Genomic DNA, 25,742 nt, shown 5'->3' with positions numbered 1-25,742 from the left:
AAAGAAACAGAACACTCCTCCCACAATATTTAACTGTATTTATTTTAGAGTTTATGTGCACTTTAAGGAAGGATAGACTGTATGGACAACTATTACCACTTGATTAACTTTGTAATTCTCATGATCAAGGCAGCTTCTAGATCGGCTTAGACAGGTGTCAAGGGGAAAGTGTGAGGTAACTAAATGCACTTGTTCAGCTTATTGTAGCTGATCTGGTTTACGTGCCCTGCTTTTAGTGTTTGACGTTTTTGATGTTTCATCAGAACCTGTTCTTTCTCCCAATAATATGATTTCAAGGCACTGAAATCCAGTAATGTGTAGGGGGATTTGGTAGTGGTCTGCACTTGGCCCCTGCAGCGTCCTGATGTGCAACACCCAACTCCCTGACTTTGGAGGACAGTAGCCCCATTGGAGCTTGGAGGAGTTATGGGGACAGTTCTCGTGGTACCCTAGCTGTGCATGAGAATGTCAGTCTTCCTCAGCTCTGTTGTTGCAGTATGGCCTGCTGTGAATGAAGGATTACCTTATCAAGAAGAAGAGAATCCAGGACTTCACTAATTTTTTTTTCTTTAGGGCCAAAATCCAGATAATTAATTTGAGTGCCTTTTAGTAAATTAAGAAGCCCAGCAATAGATTTCATGCAACAGAAAGTTGACTGTTAGATTTCATTTCCTCTAGGTTCTTTTCTGATAAATCATTTGGTAAAAGAGAAGATGAACTGGCGTCATCATATTTTGACTTTGATTTATGACATCTTGTTTTTCCCAACAACTGTCTTTTGTCTTTATTTTCAGTTTTAATAAGCAAGTGACAAGAAAATCCTTAAGCTTCTACCATTCATGCTATAAATAAGGCTGAAACTTTTTACTTCAAAGACAAGAAATTGGTAGTCTCATCTATGTCATTAAAGCAGACCAGGTTGAAAGTATTCCAGTGTAATGAAATGTTGGTGCTGTATGTTGTTTCTTTAAAGCTGAGAAAGAGTGAAGGACTTCTCACTATGCAACCTAATAATTAGGATATTTCATTACCAGACAGCAACAAAGAATTAGGCTACTATAAGTTAAAAGTAAATAAACAAAAAAAACCTAACACAAAAAACCCCTTTGTTACTCTGGAGCAATTTTAATCATCCTATTTAGATATGGAAGCCTGATATGGGCTTACTCAGGCAGACATTTAAATTTGTAGAAGTTCATAGTTCTTAAATAAGAAAGCTTAATTTGATCTGTAAAGAGAAGTTTTGACAGTTCTGGTTTTGTGTTATATGGAGTGGTTTGATTTTGTTCCAGGGAAGAACAAAAACAAATTTTAGAACATGAAAATTGCAAGGGAGGGAACTGTCAGCCTCTGGCCACTTTTTAGCAAAAGTTTCTGCATATATTCAAGTACTTTGAATTGTTAACACTTATTTAAAATAGTAGGGTGTTTCCTGAGATAAGAAAGACAAGTAAATTTTGAAACAGTACTTGTGTAAATAAATGTGTGGATTATTGTATTCTTTATTTTTTTTAAACCGGACAGTTTTAGACTGAATCTTAGAAGTTAATTTTAATTTATACTTTGAGGCATAAGTATTTTTAATTTATGTAATGAAGGTACTTTGTTCATTTAGATTATAATTAATGCATTTGGGCAACTTAACATGCTTAAATAGTAAACACTTATAAAATGAAATTAATGTGCTTTTTATGTGTCTCTCTGAAAATATGCTAGAAATGTACATAGTGGTGCCAAACTTGCGTCCAGTTTGTAATATAGTCATTATGTTTCAAACTGTAGTTGTATTTTTGGAAAGGGAAAAATGCTGGGTTTTGACTTCTGGAAGGCTCTGTTTTGGCAGTTTTGCTAAGTTCTCTTTGATTCAGTCCTGCTGTCATCTAATCAGTGCTCAGAGATGTCAATGCTGTGTCAATATCACATGTAACTCTGACGTAAAATGGCACTCAGCTTCAAAACACATCTATATATTAGGGCAGTGGATGGGTATCAGGCTGGTCTGTATTATCTAATGCAACTCTTATCTTTCATATAAAAATATTTCAGGACCTTAGCCTTGATCTGTTCTCTCTGATTGTATTTTTTGTTATGTTCAAAGAGAATATGTGCAAAAACATGTTTTATGCTGAATTTTGTTTAGACTTGCTCAGATGTTTGGAAGTTGGGTGTACAGAATTTGAGTTATATATTTTAATGAAGATGTTAAGGTCTTTGGTACGATTTTAATATGAGCTTTCATCTTGAAGTGAGTCAAACTCAGACAGGCCCTGCAGGAATGGGTGGGAGCTGAGCAGCATTTCTTACATTCTACTAATACGTAGAATAAGGGTATTTTTTAATTAAAATAATAATAAAGCAGTCAGTGCTAATCCAGCTAATGCCTTTCCTTCACTTTCTAGCCATTTCAGGCTAGAAGGTGTCTCAGGCTTTGCCTGCAGTAGTCTAATAATTCTGACATACATTCTCCTCTCTGCTAGCCTGTTTTTTTCTTTTCATTGAAGTTGTTCTTATGACATTTCAGTGATATTTTTCCTGGCTAAAATCCATCACCTGTATTCTGTCATCATTCTTGAATGTTAGATTGTGGGACTGTCAGAAAAGACTTTCTTGAGCCTTTCCTTGGCCTGCCTTTCTTGCTTTTCCTCCTTCTTGTCACACACCGTCTTTCAGCAGCTTCTGGAGTGGGTCCTGTTTCCTTACAATCTTCCTGGAGCTCTGCAGAGCAGACAGTGCCTTTTGGGGCTTTAGGCTTTCTTTTTTTAAAATCCTTTTCTAAGGTGCTTCAAATTTTTATTTATACTGTCATTTTTTTACACAGTTGACTGGGATCAGATATGCTTCTCACCTCTTATCCCCTTTCTGTTGGCTTATTCTGACTCTTAGAAGTCCACAAAGCACATATTGTCTGGTTGGTGTCTTACTATAGATGCCATCAGTATGTATCTTTTTCTTTCAGTCAAGCCTATAAGGTGAAGGTTGTTGGTGATTTTTATCTATTGTGCAAAAGAGAATTTGTGTCCTGGACTTTACTGTTGTTTTCTCTATGAAGTCTACATCAAGTCTGCTTTTGTAGTATTTTTTAAAATTATTATTATTATTTTTCTTTCTGTCTAGACAGCTGAAATTCTTGTACAGACCCTCGTTTCCCATACTGATGTTGATTACTTCCTCTGCAGCTTCTAATACCTATGCTGTGTTTTCCCATCTCCTAGTCCCTGCAAATCCCATTGGTGATATTAATGTTGTTGCTTATGGCATAAAGTTTAAGTTCTCCTCATCCTTCAGATTCACTTTCTTCAGCTGGCCTGTCTTTGTTTCAGGAAATTTACATTTAAATCTCTGTCCTTGCTTTCAGGGTTTTTCTTAGTACAGGCCCTTCCTCTCCCCTGTTTTTCATTTTTATCACTTGTGTCTTTCCTCAAGCCAGTTCTGCTTTACTGACTCTTATTGCTTCTGTTTGCCAGCAACTGCCTTGTCTGTCTTCCTCCCCTCCTGCCTAACACAGAATTATCCCATTTCACCGATCCATAAAACCACTGTCATCTTCTCCTCTACATCATTGCTTGAGATCCACTTTCCCTAATTTATTTGTTGTATCTTCACAGAACTTTGTGAGGTTTCTGGAGCCATACTCTCCTACTGGTGCTGAACTTCCCACCATCAATATACAAACTAGAATATAACAGGTTTTGAGAAAGAATGAATCATTTTAATTATTTACTGGTAAAGTAGGTTTATAATTTTTCCCCTCACTTTTATAGAAACTATTTGCCAGATTGCGTGAGGACATCCATAACATAAGTGGAGTTACTAGAAGTTACTGAACACTTTACCAGGTACACCATCTTTCAGTTCTGTCATCATCAGAGGTACATTTCTAACAGGTTTTGCCTCTGGCTCTTTGTGAGGAGCTCTAGGACAGGTCTGTGTTAACACCCCAAGGTTGATAAAAGCCATATGTCAAAAGGAAGCAATGCATGTACTGGTGAACACTGTACCAAAAAAGGATGCATTCACCCTGTTTTGCAGAAATTGAACTAGGAAAATATGGCCATTACTCATGCAAGACATTTATTAAAGACATGTAATTTAATGGCAAACTCAATCACTGAATAAAAATTGTGTGTCAGCTACTGTCTTTTGAATTAGCATCTGTTGTTTTGTTTTCTGGATCATGAAAAAGCAAACATAAACTTTTACTATGGCTAAGTTGTTAAAAATAATTGACGAATTTTTAGTCGGAAATTTCAGCAAAATTGAAAACTTCACTGACGTTTTTGAATTGCCGCAGAAATTGAATTAAAATTGATTATCTGACCTTCCTTGTTTCAGCTTTGACACTGATGGTATTTTGATCTTCATACAGCTGTTTTAATTTTGTGAAACATATTTGAAATATTTTAAATTAGGCAAAACTAAATTCTTAATGACATATAAGCTTTTCTAATATTTTCAAGGTGCTCACTCTTTAATATTCTTCCAAAATATTTCAGAGAAGCAAAGTTTGAGTAAGATGTGTTATAATCACTTACTACAGAGATGTGCAGTAATCTGAACAATTAATAGAATAACCTTGTGTATTGATGTAAGAATAGAGAGAATAGGAATCTGGTGTTCCAATGTTTCTGTTTGTAATGCCAATAAAATGCAGAGCTACAGAAGTATTCTTATGTAAATACTTACATTCTGAGATTAATCTTCTCTGGTACCTTTGGCCATTTATATCAATTGGCAGTAAAAGTATAGAAATAATTTAGATATTCTGTTGTAAAATGTAATGGAATGTGAAACAATAACTGAAGTCATTAAATGAAACAGAGTTTGTGAAAATGCTAAACAAGTTCTTAACAGCTGGATGCTGAAGAAAGGAGCATCATCTTTATTATTAATACTGACTAAATTAAAATTATTTGAAATATGGAAACCAGTTTTCCTATGCTTTCGCCTTCCAGTTGGTCTGGGGACTCATAGGTGTTTATGAAAGACTAGAAGATGGAAGCAGTTTTAAGTATGTTTTATGGGTTGTCTTCTTTATATGAAGTAGTTACCCAGACTTTAAAGTAAGTGGAGTGAAATAAGTTATTTTATAATTGGTCTGATGAATTATATTTTAAAAGCATATTTCCAGATTAGTGTTGTCTAGTAAATATATTCATAAAATCAAGTATAATTCTTTAACATACTTAATTTTTACATTTTCGTTTTTTTAATTTTCAGTTTTGCTGAACACTGTCAGAGGAGATTTGCAGGATAGGAATCACTGTCACTATTTACAGTGATTTACACTATTTACACTATTTACACTGTCACTATTTACACTAGTTACAGTGGCATATTAAATGATTTATTGTCATAATGTAGATGGTTTTTCTAAGTGTAGTGAGCACTCTGGAGTGGAAAAGTATTGTTTATAGAAGAGAAAAATTAATTTAAAATGCCAAATTACTCTTGAGCAAGACTTTAGAAATGCCTAGGTGAATACTTTTCCTCGGTGACATTAACAGGCAATTTTCAGTTTATATCACCTGCCCAGATGGCTTGTTTGATTCACTCACTTGCCTTAGGGCCATACAAATGGAAGATTGAGATCTAGCAGTAGATGAAATATGGGCAAGGCTGATCAAATTATCTTGATCTCAGTCTAGGCTATCTCTGCCAGAAAGGAGCAGAGGCAGTTCATGGTTCAGCACTGGGGGAACGTCTGAACACATAGCCTCATGTCCGAGAAGAAAGCTGTGTATGACTGGGTATTGCAGTCTCTATTTGTTAAAATTGCAAGCCTTATATTTCTTTAAAGGCATGTTTAGTTTTGTGTGGGTATTCAGGTACAGTTCAGCTTTGGTTTTCAGCTGTGTTAAAGGAATATGTGTAGTTGTTTCAGTGCCCATTTACATTTGATCACTGTTGCATCAGTTTCCTGACACAAAGCATATATCCATCCATTGAATTTTTCCAGGTGTATGTTATAGGTGCAGCAAGGAAAATGAGGCCAAATACCACTGATCTTCTGCTGATAACTTTCTTCTTACTTATGTTTGAGTGTATTTTGCTTTGGATTTTATTCAGTTCTAAACTCAGATAAGCAGAGTGACTTTCACATTAATAATCAGTTCGTTTCATTTTACACTATAATAGGAAGATCCTTCTCAAACCCAAGGAAATATTTTCTTTTGTTAGCTGTATTTTAAGATGGTGATCTCCTCTTCCCAATCTGTGCTGTTTCTGGTTAGGCTGTGTATATACAGTTGTTCAATTGTTTGGTTTGTAATCAGTGTTTTTGGAATCTTTCCAGCTTCAGAGGTTAACTTTCAGGTTTGTGATTTCCTGAGTGATTTTTTTTAACTATTTTTTTTAACCTTACCCTCTCCTATCACTGACTTATTTAGTAGGGTTTGTGGAGTACTGGAGATTATGTTAAATTCTTCTCTGGAACGTATCTCTTGAGGTGTATCTCTTTGTTTGGGTTTTTTTTTTCCACTTAAATGGTACTTCTGTGGTACCTAATCGAATTCACACTCACAGGCATGATAATCTAGACTTTATATTATGCTCAGTCCTTGGTGAGGTGTGATGATAGGCAGAGGGGATTCAGTAAGTCAGTAGAAGGGTGAGAATTTACACAAAAGGACCTACTCTGTTAACAGTATGTTGTTTACTCTTATCTGTGCTCAGCTCTGACAGTGAGTGTGTGTGTGTGTACCATAGGAAGGTTCCACAAATGGGTAGAGAAAATCAATAATCTACCATTTTATGTGCTAGAGCAAAAGAAGGGCATACAAAGTCAGATGATGCTGTTATTTACCTTAACTCTTCAGTGTCCAGCATTCCTCATCTTGGCCTGAATTATGAAAGTGAATGATCTAAAGAGACTAATTAATTACTTTACCACAAAGGAAGCTGAGGGAAGTAGATTATGATTTTGATCTCTGTACAAAAAGGTTTGTGTGCAAGTTGAATTAGTCCCTTGAGTACCTTATGGTTTGCAGTATGTCCAACAAAAGGGCACTTGTTTCCTTGTGAAAACACACTGCACATACCAACCTTCCCCTGCCAGAACTGGAGGGCTGTTCAAGTTGCTGATCAGCATTTCTCACTATCATTAGCATTTAGTCACCTATTAGTATCTAAATACTGTAATTGGGGGTCTATGTTTTTCTTTTAAATTGAAGTAAAAAGTGAATTGTCATAACTCTAAGCTGTGCAGATAAAATAGTTTCTAAGCGTTCAGCATCAATGTGTGTTATGCAGCATGATAAAGAAAGCTCATCTTCACTCTTTACATGTAGCGGCACAGTAGATTGTCCTCTAAAGAAAACTTGAAAAAACAAATCATAAGCTCTCTGATCTCAGAATGGTAATGCAAGTAGAGAATATGTATCAAAAGAAGGGTATACTAATGTGTATCACTTAAAAAATACAAATTATTCTGTGGGTAAGAAGTGAAGATGGGTTGTATGTGGCTTCTCATCTTTTTTCCTCGGTTCTTCCCAGTGGTGGCACAGGTCCCCTCCCTCCCTCTACTCTTTCCCTCTGTTTATTTTTATTTTATTTTATTTTTTTTTTATACACAACCCATTCCTACTGTACAGTGTGCAGGTCCCTCCCTGCAATGTGGGCCATGGATGGTTCTGAACTCCTAAACTTGCTCCTCTTGCACTCTTCTTCCCACCATGCAGCATTAGTCTCCCCTCTGCTTTTCATAAGGATGGATTTTCCACAAAACATTTTGAAATCTAGTTTGCTGGAGACTGCTGAACTCAAATTTACAGGCTGTTTTCGATCAATCCATGAGATATATGGATGGATGTCACAACCACACTGCCAATTGTCCAAGTCTCCTTTCCTTCAGCAGTGTATCTTAAAAGAATGCTTTGGATACTTGTTAGGTCTTCCACCCCCAAAAATGTGTTTTAGGGATTAGATTCTCACCATTCTTTTTCTTGAGGGTTTCATATCTTTTAATCTTTGTATTTCGTATCTTTAAACTTGGTGTTGTCCTCTAACCATCAGCCTCCGCTGCATGAGTATAGTTGCTGCAAACTTGTGTCTCATTCCGTATGAGATAGCACTCTGTATATCTGTGAGTAGTAACACTGTATTAACACAGCAACACAGTCCTAGCTGTCCCTCATTTAGAAAAGCAAATGCATCCTTTTGTCTACTGTTTATTGTGAATTACATCGTTGGTTGACAATGGTATTCACATTTTATTATGCTGACTCCCTGGCTCTATGAGGTGCTCGTTGCATCTCATGGTTTTCCCCTAAAAACTTTCACTGTGAAAATGCCTTGCACCCTTGCTTCCTTGTGCTCAGGCTTGCTAGAGGGTGTATGCCTTCACACTTCTGTTTTTTCTCTTCTCTAGTAGAACATGATGTCTCTGTATGCACTTTCATATTTTTATTATCCTTCCTAAGATACCTGGAGAGCTGAAAGAATTAAAATAAGAGGTTTTATTTCTTTGGAAGGTACTAAGAGTGTCCTGTTAGTTCTGGAGACAGTATTGTTGGTTGTTGAAACTGGTAGCTCTGCCAGCCCTGGATGTCTGAAATAATTTTTTCTCTTACTGTATGTCCCCTTGGGGCTTTCCTAGTTCTTGTTAATTTTTTTTTCTTCTTGGGAAAAATTTGGACAAATCAGCTGAGGTATTCTCTAGCTTGTACCGTGTCCAAGGAGAGATGCCATCATGTTAAGTCTAAGACCTCATCCAAAAGCTTGAGAGCTGGGAGTGCTGAGAGGAAACAGGTAGACTTCTGAAATGGTATGTGTGAGGCATTTCCATTTAAAATATTGCTAATGTTTTTCTTTAAAGGAGGGAAAAGAAAAACCCAAAAGGGGGGGAAGTAATTAAATTTAATTTGAGAGTACTAGACAAATCTTAACTTTGTAATTTTTTGGTATCCCATCTGCAATAATGTCCTCCTGTGTTAGACAGCCAACTGAAACCTGGAAGTTAAATAACTTGTTGAGATCCACAGGAAGTAATATTCTCATTTTGAATGATAATACAAGTTCCTGACTTTGTGTTTTGCCCCAACAACTAAAACTGGCTATCTACAACTTGCTCTGTTCCAACACACAATTACTATTGAACTATAGCGTTATGGTCTTCATACTCAATTCTAGAAATGCTCCATCCTTGTCCCTTGTATAATATAAAGTATTGCCTGTAAAGTAAATAGAAACAGTAGTATGCAAATAAATAAATAAATAAAAATGCCTGGGATTTGAAGCTGGTCTCTCAAAATGAAGCTGATACATCTGGGCCCCCACATGACTAGAAGTACGTAGCACTTTTATGCTGGCTTTCTCACCTCTTTCTGATGCTGTTAGCAAAGTGAAGGAGGTCTTTGGTAATGTATAGAAGCTGGGATACTGAGTGTTTTGGGTGTCTTGGGATATGTTTGTGTGGAGTTACCAAAAACAAAAATTAAGCTTATAGAGCAAAGAGTGTATCAACTCCTTAGCATTTACTTTAGTTGAAAAGGAAGGAGTGATAACTTTGATTTTTGAAACAGTGAGTGTCTGATGTAAGCAAAATATGGACCAAAGTGAACACTGCAGGTTATGTGAAACTGCCACTTTGAAGACACTTTCCATAAAAGATGTGTTCTGGTTTAATTCTAAGGGTTTTTTTGAAACTGGAGTTAAATATTTACAGTTATACACAGCTGTTCTGGTTTTGTACTTGTGACTGTTTGTATTTGGAGTCATATGTAGAGAAAAAAAAAGTAATAAATTTCTCATTAAAACAGAGTGAAGAAAATGAAAATTGCATATTTCCTGAATTCTATATCGCACTTCCTGTATATTTGGCTTCTAAAGTACTCCCAACAGTGATCTTACTTACCTTGTCTTGAAGAGAGCATTGATAGTAACAGGATGGCCTGACAATCCTAAGACAGGAGTTTAATTCGGAGATGGACAGAAATGCTTCCCTACTGAATAACCTTCACAAGCATTTTTAGCACTCTAATTTTCTTCTGAAATCAACAGTTACAAATGGAGGGGAATGTGGGTGAAAGTCTGTCCTTGAGTCAGAGAAATGTAGAACTTTTTAATGTGAAGGAGGAAAAAGTCTTGGGACATTGCTCTTCCTCCAGGCCACAGACGCTGCATAGACCATCACCTAGTATGATATTTAGAAAATCAGTGGTGATCCAAAAAAATAGAGAAACAATCATTAAGATCAAAATAAATTTTTATTTTTAATTGTACTAAATTTGTTATGATAGAAGGGTGTTCTTGATCTCTCTTTGCGGTACGGGGTTTTTGGTTTTTTAAGGGTTTGATCTGGTTTTTTACATCTGGTACAATATTTTTCATCATTATAAGTAGTTTTGTTCACATGGTGTTCACTTAATTTTGCATTGTGATCATATTTTGTCAATTTTATGATGGCCTGAATAAAATAAAAGCATTTATGAATAGTCTAAAATGTGTCAGTGCTGATTGTCAAACCAAAACTGACTATTGGCCTTTTTTATCTTTATCATTTTTTGAGAATAAAGACCAGTTTCTTCATGATGAACTGTCATCTTCAGTGTCACATCTTGCAACAAAGGTAAATACCTGTTCTTTGAAAGTGTAACATTTTATATATATTTCAGTCACTGTATGCTAGTTACCGGTTTTTCATGGATGTCTGATTAAGTAGGATATTTATATACTTCATTGATGGTTTTATAATTCTGTATGATCCTTGGTCATGGGGTTCTCATTGAAGTAATATTAGCAGTGCAGTATTAGTTGGAAAGCTGCCTTATTTTCTTTTATTAATGGGGAGGGAAAGGTATCTTAATTTTTTTTTCTTCCACATGATAGATATTAGAGCACAAAATGAAAATAAAAAGACACAGGAATAACTGAAGTCTAAAGAAGCACTAAAATCTAGCTGCAACTGCCAAAGACAACATGAAAAGTAGAAGAGATCTCTGTTACTTATTCCATTATATGTAGCTCAGCTGCCTCTATGACCACAAGAGGTTAAGAATTTTATTCCATATCTCTTTCAGGAAAGAGAAGTAGGCATGCAAGTTAATTTTTTTTTTACCTTGATATGTGTCCAAGAATCTTCTTTAATGTTCTTAAAATACATTAGTGGAAGATGAAAGAACTGGAAGTTATTATGATATGCTAGAGCTTGTTTTGAAATTCCATAGGTATAGAGAAAAGTATTTTAAAATAGGTTCATTAGCGTAACAGGATACTTAACATTAATATGTATAAACTGAACATCTGTCTCTGTTACTTCTTTTTTTCTACTTCAGATGCAGCATGATTTTCATTGAAAATAGTAGTTAGATTGTATTATACCTTTTCCTACCCTTTTGAAAAAATATAATTTTTTAATGAAAACATATAATGCCATATATTTTATACCAGATGATAAATGTTTAGGGAGAGACTCCTAAAACTGTTTTATATTGAAACTTTTTTGCTCCTTCTTTCAGGAAGGCTTGATAAGTGTGTGCTTTGACTTAAAAAAAATCCCAACAAATATGTCACCAGGCAAACTACTGAGCTGCAGTACTCTTTGTTTTAAAATAAAACCCTCTTGTCTTAAAAATGTATTCACAAGAAAGCACCTTATCCTTATCTTCCCTTTCTGAAATTTTGATTCTGTATTTTATTTGCTTGTTTTGTTGTCTTAGAAGCACTCAGTACAGTGATACTCGAGAAGTTCTAAAATCTTTAATACGTTAGTAAAAGGCTGATGAATTACATGTGTGGCCTTTTTGGTATGCACATATCATGAATAAAATAGTCTCTGTGTTGAAGCATTATGGTGAAGAACAACAAAGTTCTGGAAGAAGAAGGTAGTGGATAAAAAATGTATCAACAGCCTTCCTGGTCTCTTAAAGCCTGAATTTTAAGACAGTGCTGATGCCCGTTTGCAGAGGAAAGTCTTTGACCTAGGTTTGGAGGTTTAAAGTAGGAGCTAGTCCTAATGGCTACAGATGGAGTTGGAAAACAGTCTTAGATCCTGCTGTTGCAGGAGGCTGCCCACTGAGCAGTGAGGACAGGCTAATTGCAATGCTGAATTTCTCTAGTTCCCTCTCAACAGCTCTCTTGAAAGGCAGGTATAGCTGATTAAAAAGCCTTGTGACATCTGAAAGTGAGGAACTGTGAACCCTCTAGTGGTGCTCTGCAAAATGCAGAAATCTGGAACTTGTGTTCACACTGTGCCTGGACATATGACTTAAAGAGCAAATCATGAGGAGCAGCTGAGGGAGCTGGGGGTGTTTAGCCTGGGGAAAAAGAGGTTCAAAGGAGACCTCATGACTCTCTACAACTACTTCAAAGGAGGTTGTAGCCAGGTGGAGGTTGGCCTCTTCTCCCAGGCATTAGTAATAGGACAAGAGGAAGTGGCCTCAAGCTGCACCAGGAGAGGTTCAGATTGGACATCAGGAAGCGTGGCTAAGCATTGGAATGAGCTGCTCAGGGAGGGTGGTGGAGTCACCATCCCTGGAAGTGTTCAAGAAATCACTGGACATGGAAATTAGTGCTATGGTTTATTTGACATAGTGGTGTTCAGTCAACGCTGGACTTGATGATCTGGGAGGTCTTTTCCAAACTTAATGATTGTATGATTTGGCCTCTGCAAAACTAATCTTGGGGGGTCTCACCTATGTGCTGAGCTTCTGAGTTAAAAGTACAGCAGAGACTTCATCTACAGTTGGTTTTAGGCCAGATTTTGAAAAGAGACAAAGAGTTTTGAGTAACAAAGTAGATCATGTTTGAAACCATCTAAGGAACCTGAATGTGCACAAATCCATGGAACCTGATGAGATACATCTGTGGGTCCTGAGGTGGAGGTAGTGGCTAAGTCACTATCCATCATTCTTGAGAAGTTGTGGCAGTCTGGGGAAGTTCCCACTGACTGGAAAAGAGGAAGCATAACTCTCAATTTAAGAAAGGGAAATAAGGAATTGCAGGCCGGTCACTGTCGACCCTGATGGGGCTAGATCCTGGAGTTTCATTTTTTGCGTGCCACAGGATAGAGTAACCGCTGATCTGCACACCAGAGACTGGCTGACTTGAAACACCCCCCTTCCCCTCCTGCCACCCAAGGCTTTAATATCTGTAAGACAAATTTGGAGAGGAGTGGTTTTTTACATTTCTCTTATTTGGCTTCTTGTATGTTATGAATGGGTTTCCTGTAATGTGGGAACAACACTTTAGTTCAAGCTGATTTATTTTTTTTTTAAACACTTAGTTGTAACTTTATTGAACTGTAAGGTACTTATACAGAAAATTTCATCTCTAGCTTTTTTATTTTAGGTTTTTTTTTTTTTGCAAGGGGAGGAGTGAGGGGAGCTGTAGAACAAACAATTGTTTCTCCTCAGTCAAGGTCAAGAGGAAAATCTGTTCTTTCTGTTTGTATTTATAAAAAAAATCTGCAAGCATTTCGTAGAGTGCCTCTACTTTGCTGGAGAGTTTTGATTCACCAGTTGTCAATCCTCTGTGAAAATACTTGTGGAGGTCTGCTAAAACATTGCCCAAATATAAATTTCTGTAAATCTCATTTTGTACCTGCTGAGCAGTGACTTTTTAGGGATTAGCTGCTTAACTACACAATGGCATTGAACATGCTGATTCTCACCGCAGGTATACAGCAAGAATCCCTTGTAATTGCTCTTTTTGGTTGCTAAGACTGTCATGTGGCTTGTTCTAGCCTGCAGAGAATGACTTCTGTGCTTCAGAGCCCTGCTGGCCAGGCAGTTGGGAAGTAGAAAAGTCTTAACAGGAATATATTGAAAGTACGGGTACCCACTCATAGTGCAGTCAGAGTAGTATTCAAACATACTTGAATTTCTTGCTTTGAACTGTAAACTGCTTGTCTTGTACATCTAACCCGGTGTCCCAAATCTTGTTATTCTTTGAATTGATTGAATTCTGTGTGAATAAGATGTTCACATATATTAAACCCATCCAACTGATGCCTGAATTTACCTGTTTTCAGTTAAATTTACACAATTGTCCTCTTTAGTATATGTTCATCTATATCTGCATACTTTTTGTGTAATTTACTTTTAAAAATTGCTTTAAGGCCTGAACTACTTATTTAGTTTATACCCAGCTGTTAGCATTCCTGGTTTGTTGCATTTTAGCCCAATTTTTCATGAACCTTCTTGCCCTCTAACAGAGTTCTAATTATCAACTGTTTATCTTTCACAGTAAAATTAACTGAAGTGTCTTCTTTGTGATGCTTTACTGTTTCCCAGTGGATTCTTTGATTGTTCATTTATTACTCATTGCTTGTTTACCAATTATGAGATGAAGAATCATTTAAACATCAGAATTTGTTGATGTGGTGAAAAATGGTGTCCTTAAACTAATTTTTGGTAATAATACTTATCAATTTTGTAGGAGACTTCCAATTTAAGAGGACCTGTTCCATTCTGGGGCATTTTATAAAGTTAACTATCAGTAAACATTTGCTCCCTGTTTTATCTAAAGAAAGAAAAATTGTAGTCAACATGTACAATTTATGTACAGTTGATTCACTTGAATCAATACAGGTAACAAAACAGAAGCCTTACTGTGAAGATTGAGTTTACAGAGTGAAGCTTAGGGGGTGAGTTTGGGGAAGCCATACTGTATGTACAAAGCTGTATGTATGCAAGAAAGTTGATAGATGACTGCAATTTTCAGAGGGTGCTTCAGCTGTTATAATAGTTGCTGCTGCAAAAAAAGGTGCTTTTGCCCCTAAATTCCACGTGCTTTGGAGACATCTTTTAATGAGCTGATTCATAGCATTAACCTAAAAGACTGTAAAAAAATGAGTGATTTAGATTTCTGCTGGCTTAGTGAGTTGAACTGGTTTTCCACAGCATCACACAGGCAGTGGACTGGGTTGACCCTTTTCAGCAGCAGTATCTGATAAACCAGATTTGTCACCTTGTGAGACTTTTCTCTGGGAATCTGTCTGACAGATGGGCACTGATACTGAAGCATTGGCAAAGCAGAGGGGAGGGGACTGGGGGAGAGAAATGGCAGACAGTTTGAGTAGGGATACAGACTGCATCCTTTACATGATGTTCTAGAAGTGACTGCTTGTACTCTCGGTTCCAGATGATACTCTAATTAAAAAACATCTTTCTCATGGGGAAAAAAGAGTACTTCATTAGCTGGAGTTTCCTCTACTGAAGGAAAAGAATCTGTGCTCTGGCTTGAGCACTTTAGATGCCTGTTGGGACAGATGATGATGATGGCTTTCAGTAGTCTGCCACTTTTTACATTTCAGGTGACTGCACAGGGGATTTCTGCAAAGGCTTTCACAACCTAAAGTGGAAGATATGGGAGAAACTTTATTAATTGCTGTTCTGATAGGCATACTCTGTGCTTTCATAGCCAAACTGGTATGAGACCAGTCTGTATTCTTACTTCAGAAAACACTGAAATGGCATCTTGAGAAGTTTCTTCTTTGTTTTTCATTGACATTTTTGAAACATAGTAGACTGCGGCATCCAACCTGGTTTCTAAAGCTTTTAACTTTCTAACATCTGATGTTACAATTGTAGTTCTTAATAGTGCTATCTTTTTTTAGCAATCCCATAAGCATTTCACTGATTTTTTTTTTTTTACTACAGTTTTGACTGTACACCTGGTTCTATTCCAGTAGTATCAGTTAACTTTGATTTTCAAAGATGAACTTCTCCAAGCTCAAGAATAGCCCAGCTTAGCAAGCAGAGAAAGAAGTGAAGGTGGCAGGAGGCATGAACAAGATGTTCCTGAAAAACCTCAAACATAAAGGGGAAGCATACAAGAGTTGGAAGCAGGGTCAAGTGACCTGAGGAGAATATGAGCATGCAGGGATGGGGTTAGGAAGGGTTAAACCTACCGAGAGTTAAATCTGGTGAGAAAAATGAAGAGCAACAAGAAAGGCTTTTGCATGTACACCAGCAACAGAGAGAGTGTAAAGAGTCTGACTCTTCTCAGGGTGCTTAGTGAATGGGCAAGAGGCAATGGACATAAACTGAAATAAAAGAAATAGAATTTAAATGTAAGAAAAAAATGTTTTCACCATGAGGGCAGTCAAACCCTGGAACAGATTACCCCAGGAGGTTGTGGATTCTCCAGCTGTGGAGATATTCAAAACCTGGCTGTACATGATCCTTGGCAATCTGCTGAAGCTGACCCTCTTTTGAGCAGTGTGGTTGCACCGGATGGTCTCCAGAGGTCCCTTCCAGCTGTAAAAGCTGTGTGATTCTGTGAACTCTGGATGTTGAGTTATTTCTTTTTCCACTGACACATGGAAAAATACTTTAAAGGTTTGAGAATATAAACTACTTAGTTACATTTATAAACCTTTTTGAAAATTTTTTAGTAGTACACTTTTGAGTTTTGTGTAGACAATTACATCATAAAAATGAGATACAGAGCTTCACAAGAGGATTGATGCTTTAAGACCATATCAGTACTGTGTTTTCATACTTTGCATAACTTCAATAGTTTTACATAAAATATGTCTCCAGTGTGGTGAGGAGTCAGCTTACTGAAGTGTCATCTTGCTTACTGACCTTCCTTTGACATCCATTGCAAGGAAGTCAATTGTTCTGGGATCTGGGTCGTTTTCCAGGTGCTCTGTTAAATTGTAAGAAATTCCCAGCTGATTCAGAGAGTGGCCCATGTATTCTGGCAGTCTGTCTGTGCCTGTAGCAACAGGAGATGGTGTTCAGGGAGAACATAACTTGGCTAGTGTCTAGGGCCTTTACCCCTAACATCAAGAATCATTGTTTTGAGTATTAGAGGGTGCATCTCTCTAAATAGGGGGTATTGATTTATGGATCTCCTTTCTGAATTTTGATGGTTCCCAGGATTTTTGGCTATAGAGCTGCTGAATGTCAAACTGATGGTTCCAGAGAATGCTGACTTCAAGATCCTCCTTCCTGAGCTGTACCTGCCAGCAGATGCAGCTGTAACTGTTCCAGCTGCATTGGTGGTGGCACTTGTCAGTAGGTTTAAAGTCATTAAAGAACTTGGGAAAGATATACAGAAATGCAGCAGGCTGTCCTGAGGGATTTCTTTAGTATGTGACAGCTACATGACAGCAGTAGTCAAAAAACAGAATTGTAGTCTTAAAAACAGTTCAGTAGTTACAAAGAAGCTTCTGAAAGTATGAAATAAGTATTTGACCTCCTCCTTTGCTAAGGTTTAAATTCTTCAGTATGCTGCCACTGAGAAGACAATCAAGATTGAGCTGTTGACTCCTGTTCAGTTGGGAGAAAAGATGTGTCAGGAGGTCAGTGGTGGTGCAGGCAGGTGTAGAAGAGGAGGCTTAGGTGTTGTAGGCAGAGGTTCTGGTTTTTCTCTTGCATTTATGTGGTTTCTTTCAGCCTAGTCTGTTTAATGTATAGCAGGCTTTTGCAATTACTTTTATCATGTACTCGCAAAATATGGTCTACTTGGACATTGGTACTCTTATGTAGATTATCCTGGCAGTGTTTCCTTTGGAAACATCAAATAAGTAAGTGCTGGAAATATATCTTAAATGTTTTGTGTATGTTTCTCCTAAGGCCTAGCTGAGAGAAGAATAAATTAGTTACAATCTGCTGCATGGTTATTAGCCTTGTTTGTACCTACCAAATGCCATGGATATGAAAATATTGAAGGAATGTGTACATAGACAGTGATTTACATACAGGTGGAAAGAGTGCAGAGCTTTTACCTGAAGGCCTGCACATGCCATCTGATTGACACTGAATAGAACTTTTCTCATAATTATTCTTAAAGATATGTGTAAATCAGAATTGGACTAATGAAATTAAATTTTAAAAAATATAGTTAAAAAATATGGAAAGCTTTGGTCTGGATATTGGTACTTTTGTTTTTTTTTGGCTATAGGATTGCTTGAGTATCCAAACAGGGTAGCAAGGGTTGGCATTCTTCGGTGGAGTATGTATAATGTTCTAGATTGAAGAAGGTGTATGTATAGGTATATGCTTTTTTTTACATTGAACCTATGCATATAAATGCTTCTCTCCAAGTAGTCTTTCATCAATGTTGTTTTTTAAAGGTACATATAATTTAAGTTAACCGAGTTCTAAGTATTAAATTGCTATCTGAAAACTGGAAACGAGGTGAGTTTATTTTTTCTTAATCATCAAATTTATTAAGTGGAAATGGCTTGATGAAACATCATTAATGAAAAAAGACAAACATATACAAATTACGTCACTGAGATATATTTGCGTCTTTTTCCAATTTAAAGGGCAGTGAGAGTTTTTAAGTGCAACAAACGTAGTGAATTTGCCTATGGTAGCAAAGGTTCCTCCCAAAAAGGCATGAAATAGCAGAGTTTGAGTAAGATAACAGAAGATGATAGAATCACAGAATGGTTTTGGTTGGGAGAGACCTTAAAGTTCATGTAGTTACAACCCTCCTGCCCTGGGCAGTGACACGTTCCACTAGATCAGGTTGCTGGTCAAAGCCCCATCCAACCTCGCTTTGAATGATTCCAGGGATGGGGCATCCACACCTTCTTTGGGCAACCTGTTCCAGTGCCTCATGGCTCTCACAGTAAAGAATTTCTTCCTAATATTTAATCTAAACCTACCCTCCTTCAGCTTAAGGCCATTCCTCCTTGTCCTCTCTCTACATGCCCTTATCAAAAGTCCCTCTTTGGTTTTTTTATAGCCCCCCTTTAGGTACTGGAAGGTGTTCTAAGGTCTCCCTGGAGCCTTCTCTTCTCTATGCTGAACAGCCCTAGCTCTCTTAACCTGTGTTCATGGCAGAGGTGCTCCAGCCCTCTGAGCATCTTTGTGGCCTCCTCTGGACCTGTTCCAGTAGGTTCACATCCTTATTATGTCGAGGGCCCCAGAGCTGGGCACAGCACTCCAGGTGGGGTGTCATGAGAGCAGAGTAGAGGAGGAGAATCACCTCCCCTGACCTGCTGGCCACGCTGCTTTTGATACAGCCCAGGATGCCGTTGGCTTTTTGAGTTGCCAGCACACATTGCCAAGTCATGTTGAGCTTGCTGTCAGCCAACACCCCTGAGTCCTTCTCCTCAAGGCTGTTCACAATCCGTTCTCCACCCATCCTGTATTTGTGATTAGGATTGCCCCACCCAGCTGCAGGACCTTGCACTTGGCCTTGTTGAACTTCATGAGGTTCACACGGGCCCACCTCTGTCCTGTCAAGGTCCCTCTGAATGACATCCCTTCCCTCCAGCGTGTCAACTACACCACACCTGGTGTCATCCACAAACTTGCTGAGAGTGCACTCAATCCCCCTGTTCATGTCCCTGACAAAGATATTAGAGAGTGCCAGTCCCAGTACCAACCCCTGAGGAATGTCACTCATCAATGGTCTCCTCTTGGACATTGAGCCATTGACCGCAACTCTTCGAGTGCAAACATCCGGTCAATTCCTTATCCACTGAGTGATTCATCCATCAAATCCATGTGTCTCCAGTTTAGAGACAAGAATATTGTGCAGGACTGTGTCAAACACTTTGCTGAAGTCTGTGTAGAGGACACCATTTGCTCTCCCCTCAGCCAGCACTGCTGTAACCCAACTCATAGAAGGCCATCAGATTTGAAAGGCAGAATTTGCCCTTAGTGAAGCCATATTGGCTGTCACCAATTCCCTCCTTATTTTCCATGTGCTGTAGCATACTTTCCAGGAGGATCTGCTTCATGATCTTAGTGGGCAAAGAGGTGAGACTGACTGGCTTGTAGTTCCCCAGTCTTCCTTATTTCTGTTTTTTAAAATTGGGGGTTATATTTCCCCTTTTCCACTTAGTGGGAACTTCACTGGACTGTCACAACTTTTCAAATATGATGAATAGTGTCTTAGCTACTTCCTCTGCCAGTTCCCTCGGGACCTACGGACTCAAGGAAGATGAAGGATATTTTTAACCTACGAAAAGCTAAGTGCTTTCTCAAGTTTTTCTGTCTTTTAAATTTTTGTTTTATTTTGTTTTGTTTTGTTCTTTCTTGTTTTAAAATGGATTACTTCCTTCTACAGTCGACTTCCTGAAATTCTTCCTTTTTATGGAAGTTTGTTGTGGATGAAGTACTGTGCAGTGAGAGGAAGCCCAGTCAGAGTAACAAATCCTCATGTGAAAATTTTTAGAGAACTTACCTGAACAACTAAAACAAGTAAGAGTATTAGGCCTTCATTGACTAAAATTGAATGCTTAGACCATCATTTGCACCACAGAAGCATTAAATGTTGAGTACTGCTTGAGGAGGCTGATAGTTAAACAGGAGGATTTTGAATAGCAAGGTATCTGAAGGTATCATCTGTAGCTTGGCTGGTTTTATTTTATGCTACATATTTTTATGTAGTATCTACATATTTTTAACTTAATTAAAAATAAAAGTGTATGTTTAAATTAAACATGAGGGTTTGCTTATTATAAGCTTTATTAATTTTATTGTCAGAGTGGGAAAAAAATATATGTAGAAGCTGTTGTTTTATTTTATGAAGCCATGAGGAATGCTGTGGTTTACAGTAAGATTAGGCATGGATATAGGAAGAGGTGAGTTGTGGTGAACCTGGCTCTTGTGTACCAGGTCTGTCCATATCCCATAAACAAGAGCTTGAAACTGCTCTGGGCTTGCTCAGCCTTCCCTCTTCAGAGTTCTCCAGTGCTTTGCCCATAGCTGGATCCATGTTTGTATCTTTCCAAAGTGACACTGAGGCTAGGCTAGACCTTCCTCCTGATCCTAAAACAGACCTGCTATGCCTCTGAGTTGGAGTAGATGAAGCAGTTCAGATGTGAGTAGGGAAGGTGGGTGAGAAGTGAAAGCACAGGACACAGTAAAACAGGAGAACAAGGTATGGAAATACTCCATGACTAGCATGTGGTAACAAGGGTGCTGTGTTACTCCTGTAAATGGCAGAGCCTGTGGGTTTCTGAAAGGTGAGGAGTTGGCAGCACCAGTATTTTCCTGTCTGATTTTTGTGCTCAACTGGTAGGTGACATCTTACATGTTTTAAGGCCTATGTGGACATACTAGTTAAACTATAATCAATTAAAACCTAAATGGCAAATTGATACTAATTTGCACCTCTGAGTTCTGCAAAAAGGATGAAGCAATATGAAGCATAATAATAGGTGATGAATTAGCCTTTGCTTGTGTTGACAACTATTTCAATGTAATCAAGTAACACTGACTGACTGGCACTACCATTCTTACTGGACTCTGTGAGGAAGAACAGCGGCTTTCAAATTCTGTGCATGCATTTTTTATAAGCATGCTATCAAAGTAAAAATAACCTATACCTCTTTATTTCACACTGGGGAGAGAGGTTCAAACCTTTAATAAAGTTGAAAAAGTAATTTATGCTGCATGCTTAACGGTCACAGGAAATTTAGGGAACACACTGTAGTGCACTGTTGTCACATGTTACGTGTCACTGGTGAGCTAATGCTCTTACCCTTTTTGCTTGCAGGTCCAGAAGCTGTAGTTTTGGGGTTAAATCTTAAGAATTTCATAATTCATGTGGCTGTCCTGTCTGTTGTGACCCCTTCTAGCAGTGACAGTTTATTTCATTTCTGTCTACTGAATCTCTTTAGACTGTCTTTGAAGCTTCCTAGATTCCCTCCTTACCGTGATATACTAAAATGGAGCCAAACAGCTCCTGCCGGCAGAACATTCAGTAGCCCAGCTGTACTCACTGACATCACAAAATCATCAATGTTTTATATTCTCTTCTTAGCAGGAAGGAGCTCTTGCTGCAGTAACCCAACCAGCTCTTTTCCAAAGCATGGCCATTCTCTGCAGCTGTACTGAGCTGCTGTGCTCCCAGCAGCACCACACGGAGACAGGAGATGGGGCTGCTGCTGCCCATCAGCCACCCAGAGCCAGCAGTGTTGGTCGTACTCTGTGCTTGTAGGTCTGATTCACATTTATGAGAATGTTTACTTCTCTATGTAGGTTCAAGGTGCAAGTTTCCGGGGTTGGAAGGAAGTGACGTCTATGTTCAATAAAGATGATGAACAGCAATTGCTAGCAGGATGCAAGTCTCCAAAATCCAAAGGGTAAGTAAAACCAAGTGGTCTATCTGCTATTAAAATGCACTCACTGTAACAGAAAATAGCTGTGCAAAGTAATGAAGCTAGACACTGAGAACAGTAGTGTTCAACTCCTGGAAGTCAAATCAGCAAAGGAAGGTTTAGGTGCATTTCAGAGTTATGTATATGTTAGGCTTACAATGAATAAGGCATGCTGCATTTGGAAAGGACAGATGTTATTAACATTTTTAGGTTTGTCAGGAAGAAAAGGGAATTTAGCCGCATAATAATTTTTTTACTGTAGAAAAGGAGTAAAGGCTTCTGAGTAAAAGGGTCATTCTTACCCTCTGTCTTTCCTCTTAAAGATTAATTATGGTTGAGTTTACAAATTCCTTTTTTTACATGCCCTACTTTCTCTTTTGAAGTCTTACTACACCTAGAAAGGTTAAGTGGGGTAGCTGTACTAGGATCTGCAAGTCTTCCTTGTCGGAGCTGAGGTACTTGGCGCAGTTCTGCTGCTGACATGATTGGAGCTGTTCTCTGAACAGAACAGATCTCTTCCCAGAACAGACTATTTTACTGTTACAAATATATGTAGGTTTTACCTTCATGTGCTACCTAACTACACTGGGTACAAACCAAGTGTGCCACATATCAGTAGATCTGTTCCAGCCAAATATTAGCTTTGATAAGACTTTCTGTAGTATGCTTTATTTCCAGTTTACTTTGGAACATGTGTTTCAGAATGCAAGGGTATATACCTGCATGTAGGGGGTGTTTGCATATAAATAAACAACATAGAATATAAAAGCATATATTTCCATTTCCATTTGAGCCTGTTCAATAAAACTTCACAAAAGTTCCCAGCTATCCGTGTACACTTTTACGGGTGTTACTAAGATGCTAGGCTCCTCTAATGATGCTTGCAATTGATGCTGAATATAAGAATCAAGTAACACAGTGAAGAGAGCAAAAGTATTTAAACAGAGTTACCACAGATGTGGAAAGCTATTTTGGTATTATTATGAAAACTGCCTGTTTTTTAAGTTTAGGATATTTTTCTTTAACTGTATACCACAATTTTTACTTTACTTTTAAAGAAAAATGGAACTTTTCAAGTGCACTGCTTATGAAATACAAGAAAAGTGTTTGGAGTATGTGACTGGTTTTAGCATGATGAAAATTCTGAGTAATCATAAATTCAAAATTCAGTAAACGAAAAGTAATTTTAAAGGTATTGATTGAGTTGCTTCTATTTAAATATGAGGGAGCAAAGATTTCATGGATGGAAAAAAGCTCTTTTAATAGAAATATTAGAAAAAGATTTAGTGGTGGGTTTAGTTGTGGCTAAGGAATTTATATGCTACTAGTGTATAATGTTTTCAATTTGCTGTTTAGCTCGTTGAACCCTGAAGGTTGTGTGTTTCACCACTGGTGTTCAGCCTATCCTTGTGGCCCATTATATGATTACATACACAACCCTGCACAGAAAATTAACTGTAAACATTTGACATTTCTGTAATTTAAATATTCCAGCTGCAAATATGAAATTATTAAGACTGAAGATTCTTAATGGGATAAGAAAAGTAATATGAGTAGCCTTACAAATGTCTCTTTGAGAGAGAAGTTACAGTAAAGGTTGTTATTTCTTGGGTTTGGGAGGCGAATTTTGGGAGTTCTTACCAGAAGTACAAAACAGCTGTTTTCACAATATTGTGTAGATAAAGCTGCTATCTTTAAAGTCCTAATACTGTCCTAACAGTACATCAACTATTTTAGGGTATAAGGTTTAACTGGCAAGGGGGAGACAGGAATATGAAACTGAGGGACATAGTGAGTGAGTGTTAAAGCTGGTGTTAGAAAGGACATTTTCATATTCCTTCTATTAGCCTACCTCTGGAGATTTTTTTTGGTTTGGTTTGTTTTTTGTTTATTTGTTTTGTACTGTTTTTTTGTTAAAGTCCTAAATAGTTATAATGCATCCTAAAATAGTTGGTACATTTCCAAAGGCAGTTCTGTGTAATTCACCCCTGGGGGGTGTTGGTGGGGGTGATGGTATGTATGTAAGTTCTTTTATAATAGGAAATGACCATACTCAGTCCTCCTCTGATTTATCACTGCAAGATTCTGCTGTGTTTAGGCTTACATGCATATGATGGTGTTTTTCCTGAAGTTGACAGTAATGGATGATTAGACAACTCATTAGCATCCCTGACTGTAAAATACATAAATTAATTGAATGCTTATTAATAACTACTACATACATTGTAAAATGAAGAAATTTATCACCGCAATGTTGTTTTTTTGTAGAACAAATCTAAAGTTAAAGGAAGAGATGAAGTCTGAAAAGAAGCCAGGTTTTTGGGACAGTTTGGTGATAAAGCAGAATGTTCCACCTAGGAAACCAGATGAGATTGAGGGATGGGAACCACCGCAGATTAGCACTGCTGACTCTACCAGCAATGCAGCAACTCCTTTAAGTGACTATGCAGCCTGGTCAGGCTGGGAAGATGAAACCAAAGGCTCCACAAAATACACAAACCTGGCCAGCTCAGGAAACAGTTCCCGGTGGAGTATCAAATCAGCTGGAAAGCTGGTTAGTATTAGACGTCAAAGCAAAGGTAACCTTACTGACAACTGGGAAGAGCTAGAATGATACTGGTAACGTGAAATACTTTATAGATAAGAAGAGAAAGATTCCATGATTTACTCATATGTTTAAACCAAAATCAAATCTGCTCGATCTTGCACCTTTATACAGTACTTTGTTTTATTCAGATTGTTACAAATTTTTGCTCACCTGATGGTAAATTTTCTTATTACATTGTTAAATAGCTATGTTTTCCACTCTGAAAAAAAAAGTAGAGAATCTATTTTGTGCCTATATTTCACATTCAGACTTTGCAGTATGTTGGATTGTTGGTTTTACCAAAAAAAAAGTAATTCCTTAGTGAATGTATACACTGGTTGTAAATTTGACTGCCTTATGTAGGAAGTTCCACTAGCTCGAGTCCTGTTTCTTTTCTGATGTTTGAGGGTGACTCAAAATTTTAGTTTTGATGCTGTCCCTTTTTAACCAAGAATACTGACCTGTCGCTTGCAGGGAGAATGCTTGTACTTAGTAGACTGTTTTCCAAATCTTCAGCCTCAGCATATGCTTCAGCTTGTGCACACAAGATGCTTACTGTCACAATGTGCTATACTGTGTATGAAGTGGGAAAATACTATTCTAATGTAGTTCCTTCCATTAGAATATTGTCACCAATAGTCAGGTCAAATGGGTCTTCCAGAATTTGGGGAGGGATTTTGGTGGTTTTTTTTGCTGTTTGTTTGGGGGGGGGGAGTGAGCATTTGGGTTTTTTTTTCTGGTTTGTTTGTTTTTGGGTTTTTTGTTTGTTTTTGGTTTGGTTTGGTTTGGTTTTGGGGTTTTTTTGCGTTGGTTTTTGGTGGGGTTTTTGTTTGTTTTTGGGGTGTTTTTGGTTTGATTTTTGCTTTTCTTTTAATATTGAATTAATTTTTTTTGACAATTCTAAGTTTTTCAGTTTTTAAGATGCATGTTATGCCAAAAATAAAAATGATTGAAAATTTGGAAAGCGGCAGTGAGTAGAGCATAAGATGATCTTGATATTCTGGGGGGATATTGCATCTGGATCTATGTATAAGTTGCTTCTTATGGAAGGGCATATGTTCTCATTTTTTTACAATAGCTGATCCTTGTTCTAGACACAACTTTTTTGGTTTTTTGCTGTGTTGTTCTTTCCCCCCTACCCCA

The 25,742-nt window shown here is 37.6% G+C and overlaps 1 protein-coding gene across 2 annotated transcripts in view; it reads left to right on the top strand.

The window, feature by feature from the left end:
* The window catches only part of TDRP (testis development related protein), a 27,461-nt gene extending 2,091 nt beyond the window's left edge, over window positions 1–25,370 (top strand). Inside the window, exons 2-4 of one of the 2 annotated variants that reach the window (XM_017814591.1) lie at window positions 10,505–10,564; window positions 21,894–21,997; window positions 24,281–25,370. In XM_017814591.1, the coding sequence (XP_017670080.1) occupies window positions 10,505–10,564; window positions 21,894–21,997; window positions 24,281–24,626 (510 nt within the window). In that variant the 3' untranslated portion in view covers window positions 24,627–25,370. The remainder of the gene's footprint in view (window positions 1–10,504; window positions 10,565–21,893; window positions 21,998–24,280) is intronic. The other variant, XM_017814590.1, reaches the window with a different exon arrangement.
* The last annotated feature ends 372 nt before the right edge of the window (window positions 25,371–25,742 follow it).

The sequence above is a fragment of the Lepidothrix coronata genome, unplaced genomic scaffold, assembly GCF_001604755.1.
Source record: "Lepidothrix coronata isolate B3197 unplaced genomic scaffold, Lepidothrix_coronata-1.0 Scaffold45, whole genome shotgun sequence".
Lineage (NCBI taxonomy): Eukaryota > Metazoa > Chordata > Aves > Passeriformes > Pipridae > Lepidothrix > Lepidothrix coronata.
The sequence above is the reverse complement of the archived record's forward strand: the minus strand, read 5'-3'. Positions and strand labels throughout refer to the sequence as shown.